The sequence below is a fragment of the Thalassophryne amazonica genome, chromosome 12 (assembly GCF_902500255.1).
Source record: "Thalassophryne amazonica chromosome 12, fThaAma1.1, whole genome shotgun sequence".
Taxonomy (NCBI): domain Eukaryota; kingdom Metazoa; phylum Chordata; class Actinopteri; order Batrachoidiformes; family Batrachoididae; genus Thalassophryne; species Thalassophryne amazonica.
The window spans coordinates 88,715,109-88,724,381 of NC_047114.1; the positions used below are offsets into that span (position 1 = coordinate 88,715,109).

Sequence of the window (9,273 nt, forward strand, 5' to 3'; positions counted from 1 at the left end):
AAAGTGCTTTGAGCTTCTGATGCAGCTGGAAAAGCGCTATATAAATGCAGTCCATTTACCATTAGGTAAATGGTAAATGTTTTTCATGAATATAAGAAGAAGTAAGTTGTGTATGGGCCCTGAGGCCTGTTGGTGTTTATCTCCAGATTCTGTAGCGTGAAGCAAATAAGAGTCTAGGACTCCCCTGGACAGGACACCAGTCTGACGTAGGTTACTTACCCAGCCAAGGCCAGTACCCACTTACAGCTGAGCAAAAACACGACGGGGACACAGATGGGTAGTATGAGTGGGATTTGAAGCCAGGTCTACATATTGGCAGGCCACCTTCTTATATTTAGCTACTTCTTCAGTATGGGACAAATAAGTGAACCAGTCTTGGGTCTTTTCAGTGTGTTGTTGTCAGTGATGCCGGTAACGCGTTACTCTAATCTGACCACTTTTTTTAGTAACGAGTAATCTAACACGTTAATCTTTCCAAATCAGTAATCAGATTAAAGTTACTTCTCCATGTCACTGTGCGTTACTATTATTTTTCATTGTGGGTCGATAGCAGCATTAAACTTGGTCTGTGGGCAGGAGGTCGGGGTTCGACTGAACTGCCCACTTTCAGTGAGCTGTGAGCTTTTCATCCGCGTTTTTTGCAGCTGCTCGACTCGTCCTCACCTCTTAAAGCGCGGTGATCAGCACACCTGCACTGAGCTTTACAAAGACATTTTTATACTTTTTTCCCTCCTTTATTTAGAATTCTGAGCTGAGCTGCTCCGTATCGTCTCGTTAAAAACAGCTGATCCTCCGCGACGCGTCAACAACTCACACTATTTTCCACTCAAATGCACCTAAACTCTCTTTCTGAGGACCACATGATGTGAAAACGCAATAAAACTTTCTTACCTGTAAATCTGGTCATGTTTTCTGCATAAATAAATGTTATCCATTCTTTGTGCTCAAACGCCAAAGCAGGGGCGAATCCAGATGGAATGGGGGCGTGGGGCAGGGATGTGCCCTCCTCCCCCACAACACCCCTAGATTAAAGGTCCAGTTTTGAAGCCGTTTTTTTACTACAACTACTAATATTGCTTAAAATAATAATAATTTTGACAAGTAAAATGTTTAGAGAGAATTTAAATGTTAGAAAAATGTTAGAATTTAATAGTTACATTTATAAACAATGTAGGTTTGAAATTGCAAGTTTTACTGTTACAGTGCTGTCAACAGTTAAATATGAGGTCAAGAAAGAGGTCTTTATTTTACTTTTTATAAAACAAGTATTTGTTTTCATTGAAGTCAAGAAAGGGTGACTATAAAGTGAGTTTTGGCAAAACAGGTATTGTCATGTTGACGTGGGTTGTTGTCGGCAGCTGGGGAAAGTAACTAAAAAAGTAACTAGTAATCTAACTTAGTTACTTTTACAATTGAGTAATCAGTAAAGTAACTAAGTTACTTTTTCAAGGAGTAATCAGTAATCAGTAATTGGATTACTTTTTCAAAGTAACTGTGGCAACACTGGTTGTTGTGATTGTTGTACCTTGTTCCTGGAACAACACTCACTGGACCCTCCACTGAGAATACTGGTTGTTGGAGCCTCACAAGTTTGACTGCTAGCCTTCATCATAAGGAAATATGGAATCATCCTGACTTATGATGCATTATCACATGCTGCTGCACTACATATGTTTGAGTTGGTACCAGATTGGATTAACACTTTTTATTTAATATATTTAACATCATATGTAGTAGAAGAGATAGATCACTTGTTATTTTGTAAATGGCTGATAAAATGATGTAACAGTTAAATGAACTCAATAAGATCTTCTGAGGGAAGTGGTGGCATCCTTTTTCCATCGTCCCATTTCAAAGCTGGATACAGGCTGGAACTAGGGCAGTTGCCTTTAATTTTAGATCCAAAAGCCCCTTGGCTGCAGAGAGCAGCTTTGTAGTCTGAGCTGGTTCACACATCAAGTGCCAGGAGTGGGTGGTACTTGACAGTGGAGAACTTATGATAGCATGTCAAAAGATTATCTGTTCCCTCTCCTAGCCGTGTTAAAGGATGTTAACCATCAGAGTCATAGAAAGACTTTTGAAGTGTTTTTGAGAAGTGTAATAGAAAAACTGATTCATTAGGACACTAGATCTAATAATGTCTGACCTGCAGATTGAAATGCAGTAATTTATTGGTAACCTAAGCTGTACGTGGTCTGCCACCTAAAACTGAATGTGTCATTGCAGATGAACCGGCTAGCCCGAGCGTGGACCATCAGGCCGCTCCTATTCCAGCCTCTGCTGTGATATCTGCTCCTCCTTCTACAATTACAGGACCCACAACCCCAATCTCACCAGGTCCTCCTATTCGTCGCCAGCTGTCACATGACCAAGGTACATGGTTCTTATCAGTCAAGACCTGACCTCCCAAAATTACTTTAGAAAGACGTAACACATCTAGTGATTTGAAGCAGTCTCACTGACTTTAAAGGACATGTCGCACCAAAATCATAACTGTTAAGATTTAAGTTGTTAGTGACCATCCAATGATCCACCAGGATTACTTTGTGCACTGTGACCGGTTTTAAAGTATACAGCATTTTCAACAAACAGGTACGGAGACGTCTGAAAACAAAGTACTCGTGAACACGGTGTTTCCGACAAGTGACTTTGCTACTAGAAGCGTCCCAGCGTGAGTTTCAATGGAATGTAGCTGCTAACATTAAGAACTGAGGCACAGATTAATTCCAAAGTTGACATAAGTGTGATGTTGTGTTATTATGACTCATTTTTAAGTGGTAACTGTTAATTTTGATGTAGTCACAGTAAAAGTTGTGGCTACAAGAAGGTTTCTGTGCACCTGCACGGGCATGAGTCATAAACACAGCCGGTCAACAACAGTTTCTGCTGCAGAATCACTTTTGTGCATGATTAATTATGAGTGTTGTTATCAATAAAATCTAAAAAAAAAAAAAAAAACCCTGCTGCCAGGGAAAAATGTCTCATCAGCTGCACAGCATGCGCACACGCACACACACACACACACACACACACACACACATACAGCGAGCTTTCCAGCACACATACACACATTCTAACTCCAAATTCAAAGTAAAAAAATAAATAAATTGAAATCTAGCCACAAAACACAAAAGGGGTAAAATCCTGAACATGCCAGACTCACCGTCGTGTTATGGATCAATTTCCAAATGTAAAGTCCACACTATCAAAGGGAGCACACGCTCGAGATTGCCGGCTGCAGCTCTGCCTCTCTCTCAATTGTGGCATGTAAAATAACGTGCATTAACTCCTGGAAATAATGTATTCTGACTTTTTCCAATGTAATAAATACAGCTCTGTGTCCAGGCAGTCTGTTAAAAACAGTGTCAGATGTCCCCACGTCCATGTCCACAGCTTCAGTAAACCAGCATCCACACAAACGGCGCATCACCACACTTTAGGCTCCAAAATCCGACACTCTGAAAAAGTTAAACGTTTCAGGGTGAAGCATGTCATCTCCTCTCTGTAAATCCGAGCGATCACTTTCGAACGGCATCTCAGAAGCTTCGTTTTTGGACAGAACATGTTTGTTTCCCTCTGTCTGTCAGTCATAGGGATGTTTCTGTTTTGCTAATAAGTGCATCACACACTGAAAAATGCAAAGGATTGCGCAGTGAAACGTTTTCTGGAAATGCACCTGCTAATGCTCAGAGTGAGAGGAATAAAATACATCTGAGATCACTAATTATTAGCATGTGTGCAGAGACACTTACAATCATGAGTACTTTTATGTTGTCTTACTAACTGGGATGTTAAAAACCATGAGAGATGTCCTTTAATATAAACAGGAACTCTAATTGTGAATTATTTATTTCATTCAGTTATTGATTTAGTTTGTTCCAAGCATGCAGCCAAATCTCTTTAGCCTTGGCCTTATTATAAAGTATGTAATGTTTTACATCTTGTTTGTAATGTACATTTATTTGTAGGACCAGACCAAGTATATAGTAGAGATGTATAGAACTTGCCCATTTTAGGTTACTAGAACCAACAAATGTGCAGCAGTAAAAACCAGACTTTAGCCAAGGTGTATGTACACTTATGTTGCAACTGTAAATGTTTGGTAATTTGCTTGCTGAGTTGCAATTAAGTACTCCTTGACATTTGACACGTGACGTCTTGTGTCTGATGGGCAGAGTCTCTCAGAAATGCGTTGCTGGAGTCTGAATCACCCATCAAAACAGAGCGGTCCAAATCTTATGATGAGGGTCTGGATAACTACCAAGAGGAAGGGAGAGCGTGAGTACATGACTCATTTTACATGTCCTTTTTTTTCACATTTTTCCTCACTTTTTTGTTTTACTCCCCACACCCTTCCTTGTCTTCAGGAGATCTTCCAGTAGGCATATGTCTGGTTTCAGGGGAGGCCTAAGAAAGGTGAACAAATACATCATTAGTCACAACAGGCTTCATTTGCTGATGGTATTTAACTGTACAGGTGTAGAAAAAATGTACTTATTCATGAGCTAGGATGTACATTGACTCACTTTCTTGCCAAGTCTTTTAATTAATATTAATTTTCTTCCATCATGATGGGAAAATGTGTTCCCACATCCAGGCTTTGGACGGTCATAAATTTACTGGAGATTCTGATTCCAGAAGGGATTCTGCTTCAGATATCTTTGACAATTCTACCAAAGAAGGCTTCCTCAACTTTCGGCAGCTTAGTACAGATAAAAATAAGGTATGTTGTACACTTATGCTTTTGTTAAATGACTATCCAGTACTTTAAATTTACCTGTTTCTGCTCTTTGTATTTTGTCTGGCTTTAGCGTGTCAGTGGAGGAATGAAATCATGGAAGCAGATGTATGCAGTTTTACAAGGCAACACCCTAACCCTCTACAAAGACCGGAAGGACGGACTAACTCATGCCTCCTTGCTTTCTGATGAGGAACCCTTGCAGATCAGCATCAAAGCCTGTCTGATTGACATCTCCTATAGCGATACAAGACGTAAGAACGTGCTGAGACTAACCACCTCAGACTGCGAGTACTTGTTCCAGGCAGAAGGGAGGGACGACATGCTGTCTTGGATCAGAGTTATTCAGGAAAACAGTAATCCAGATGAAGAGGTGCGTTATTACTACGACTTCTAGTTTGTGCTTAAGATGTTCAGTGCAAACATGTAAAAGGTGTCATACTGTAAGAAATGTGTTTTACACTGAAATATGGGTGGAGTTTCATGTTAAATTTCCTCAAATGTCCACTATTCGACCCAGATGTAGACGTTATCCTGATATGAGATTGGTGTAAGCTTGAAGTTGCTTGTTTTAGTCTACAGCAGAACTTGTTGTTGCACTTTGAGTCAGAGGGACGCTGCCAGAGAGCAGCAAGTTGTTCTTTCAGCCTTCTCCTGACCCCCTCAATTTGGAGATGTGACACATTTGAGTAGCAGCTCCTTTCCAGTGAATGCAGCATCCACACAAATGACTGATTTGTTGTTCCTTTGTTTTTTAAGATGCAGCACCTCAGTATCTCTGTAGTGTTTTGGGGTACAAATGTGTGCATCTCTTTTAAGGGTGCTTTCACACCTACCCTGTTTAGTCTGTTTCATTCAGACCAGAGCTCATTTCCATGGACAGTTTAGTTTGTTTGGGAAACAAGGTACCAGTAGATTCAGTAGATTCTCACAAGTCCAACAAGACCAAGCATTCATGATATGCACACTCTTAAGACTATGAAATTGGGCTATTAGTAAAAAAAAAAAAAAAAAAGTAGAAAAGGGGGTGTTCACAATAATAGTAGCATCTGCTGTTGACGCTACAAACTCAAAACTATTATGGTCAAACTGCTTTTTTAGTAATCCTGTGAATCACTAAACTAGTATTTAGTTGTATAACCACAGTTTTTCATGATTTCTTCACATCTGTGAGGCATTAATTTTGTTGGTTTGAAACCATGATTTTGCTTGGTTACTAGTGTGCTTGGGGTCATTGTCTTGTTGAAACACCCATTTCAAGGGCATGTCCTCTTCAGCATAAGGCAACATGACGTCTTCAAGTATTTTGACATATCCAAACTGATCCATGATACCTGGTATGCGATATATAGGCCCAACACCATAGTAGGAGAAACATGCCCATATCATGATGCTTGCACCACCATGCTTCACTGTCTTCACTATGAACTGTGGCTTGAATTCAGAGTTTGGGGGTCGTCTCATAAACTGTCTGCGGCCCTTGGACCCAAAAAGAACAATTTTACTCTCATCAGTCCACAAAATATTCCTCCGTTTCTCTTTAGGCCAGTTGATGTGTTCTTTGGCAAATTGTAAACTCTTCTGCACGTCTTTTATTTAACAGAGGGACTTTGTGGGGGATTCTTCCAAATAAATTAGCTTCATACAGGTGTCTTCTAACTGTCACAGCACTTACAGGTAACTCCAGACTGTCTTTGATCATCCTGGAGCTGATCAATGGGTGAGCCTTTGCCATTCTGGTTATTCTTCTATCCATTTTGATGGTTGTTTTCCCATTTTCTTCCACGCGTCTCTGGGGTTTTTTGTCCATTTTACAGCATTGGAGATCATTGTAGATGAACAGCCTATAACTTTTTGCACCTGCGTATAAGTTTTCCCCTCTCCAATCAACTTTTTAATCAAACTACGCAGTTCTTCTGAACAATGTCTTGAACGTCCCATTTTCCTCAGGCTTTCAAAGAGAAAAGCATGTTCAACAGGTGCTGGTTTCATCCTTAAATAGGGGACACCTGATTCACACCTGTTTGTTCCACAAAACTGACAAACTCACTGACTGAATGCCACACTACTATTATTGCGAACACCCCCTTTTCTACTTTTTTTTACTAATAGCCCAATTTCATAGCCTTAAGAGTGTGCATATCATGAATGCTTCTACTGGTACCTTGTTTCCCATGTAACAATAAGAAATATACTCAAAACCTGGATTAATCTTTTTAGTCACATAGCACTACTATTATTCTGAACACTACTGTATAGTACAGACGTGTATCAGTGAAATTTTTATTTTTTCCATGAACACAACTCTGCACAACATGTGAAACCCTCAAAAATATGACATGATACAAGACATCTTCAGTGAATTAATTACAGAGGAGACGAAGAGTTTTTGTTGATTGGTCTGTTACTTGTGGCACTAAACCAGCCGAGACTAGATGACTCTGATGTTAGTATCTCCCCTTAATAGACTCCCAAAGCTGCGTATATGATGTAAATTCTGTAACATAAAAGTACTGCTTCTGAACAGTGAGGACTTCTGACTCACGCAAGGCTTTTCTTGCCATTGTTGGTCTGCTGGGAAATCGTCCTGCAAAACTGTAACATTACAACATTTTGATCCCTGGTCTAGACCATGTAAACAAGCTGTTAGGTGTAAAGGCCACCTAAGATACCTGGTGCCCCACACTCACATCCTGGTTTCATCTACAAGAGGCAGTTGAATGGTTTTGAGCCTGACATAGAAAAAGTAGGGCATTGTTCTAACTTCACACATTGTCGAGAAATGTTGGTTTCTCCGGATGCAAAAGTTGGAGAACCACACCCTACTTTTTTCTGGGTCAGGCTCAAAACTTCTCAAACACCCCTCATACAATAAGACCCCTTTAAGCTTGATTTTTTTGAAGTCGAGCAGAAATAATTTTGCTGTTTTTGAATCTGTATCTTATATCTTCTGTTGTTTCAGAATTCTAATATAACAAGCCAGGACCTGATCAGTCGAAAAATAAAAGAATACACCATGATGAGGTATGTCGACCTTTATGTGCCCTCTTGTATCTGGAAAATGGTACTGGACCACATATCCAGCCATTCGATATTTGTCAGCCTAAAGATAACATTTTTGTTTTTTTGCCTTTCAAAACTTTATGTTTAAATTAGTGCACCTACCAGCAGATCAGAACCTTCCCCTAAAACCTCCCGCCAGGCCCTCAGTATCAAGCAAGCCATCCTTGGTGGTAGAACAGATGCCAGGATCCACAACCCCCATTCTCCTAAAACGGGGGATTTGAGGAGGGCACTGAAGGGTAAAAAACATTCCAGATGTGGAGCAGATGTTGTGGACAGAGAGCTTTGTAGATTGAGGTGGATTGTGTGTGTTTATTCTCGCAGATGATTCCAGTCCACCAAGAGATAGAACTGCTTGGAAAATTGGCATCACGGGGATCATGAGGAAGCAAAAGCCTCCAGCTGGCGTCACATTCGGGGTGCGGCTTGATGACTGTCCACCTGCGCAGAGTAATAGAGTGAGGATAAATTTCTTACTTGGGAAAATATGCAGTGTAGGTTTAGCTTTTTCTTGTTTCTTTAATTGATTCTGTTCAGTTTATGTAGTTGATGTAAATCAAGTTCAGCTTATATATAATGAAACGTGTTGTGTAAATAAAATTGCTTTGATGTGCACGATGTGTTGGTAATTCATTGTTAAACAGATTTTGGAAAATTTTCACAACTGACCAAAGTGGGTTTGGCCGGGAACCGTTCGGACTGGAAAACGAGTAGACGTTACTACTTGGCCACCACCCCTAGAGTTTGCTTCATATTACTTGGAAATGATGATGTTTTGACCAGTGAGGCCTAAATAAGTGACTTGTTGCTCCAAAAAAAATTCCAAAGTTCCATAAATAATTACTTGTGCTGCTTTCTTGAAATTGGCAGGGCTCAGTCTATTAGGCCTATTAGGCCCTGTGTCCATACAAAGGGCTTCACACCCCAGCAGAAAAAGCTCTGAGAGGGTACCCAAAAATGCTTCATCCCAACATCTAATCTCAGCAGGGTTAACCCTTCCTGGAATGTTATTACAACCAGCAGCTAACGAATAGCTTATAACTATATGGTGATTAAAAAGCACTCGCCCTCAACAAGAACCAAACGTTTGCCCAATCTGAACCCATTTATAACTTCACGCTGTAACACTTCAGATTTGTCAGATTTTATGCATAGATGTAATGCTTTTTGTTTTAATAAGTAAATGCACAAAAAGGAGGTTGTTTCTTTGAACCAAGTTACAATTGCTGAGGTGTCAAATATCATTTTTATGAGTACTGCTGTTTGTTTTACTTGGTTGCTATCGGTGTTGCTTACTTCCATGTGTGCTGTTTATGTGGTCGTGTGCTTTTGTTGCTTTTGTCTTTGCTTCTTATTGTCTTTATTAGCTCATCTTTGACATACATATTTTCATCCATTAGTTGTTTAGCCAAAGAGCTCCATATATATATATATATATATATATATATATATATATATATATATATATATAT

At 39.8% G+C, this 9,273-nt stretch overlaps 1 protein-coding gene across 5 annotated transcripts in view; it reads left to right on the forward strand.

Moving 5' to 3' along the window:
- Nucleotides 1-9,273, forward strand: part of arhgap21b (Rho GTPase activating protein 21b) — a 124,732-nt gene that overhangs the window by 87,500 nt on the left and 27,959 nt on the right. For all 5 annotated transcript variants that reach the window (XM_034182805.1, XM_034182806.1, XM_034182807.1 and 2 more), the window contains 8 exons: nt 2,227-2,373; nt 4,176-4,278; nt 4,368-4,416; nt 4,598-4,723; nt 4,812-5,111; nt 7,701-7,762; nt 7,895-8,040; nt 8,126-8,259. In XM_034182805.1, the coding sequence (XP_034038696.1) occupies nt 2,227-2,373; nt 4,176-4,278; nt 4,368-4,416; nt 4,598-4,723; nt 4,812-5,111; nt 7,701-7,762; nt 7,895-8,040; nt 8,126-8,259 (1,067 nt within the window). The remainder of the gene's footprint in view (nt 1-2,226; nt 2,374-4,175; nt 4,279-4,367; nt 4,417-4,597; nt 4,724-4,811; nt 5,112-7,700; nt 7,763-7,894; nt 8,041-8,125; nt 8,260-9,273) is intronic.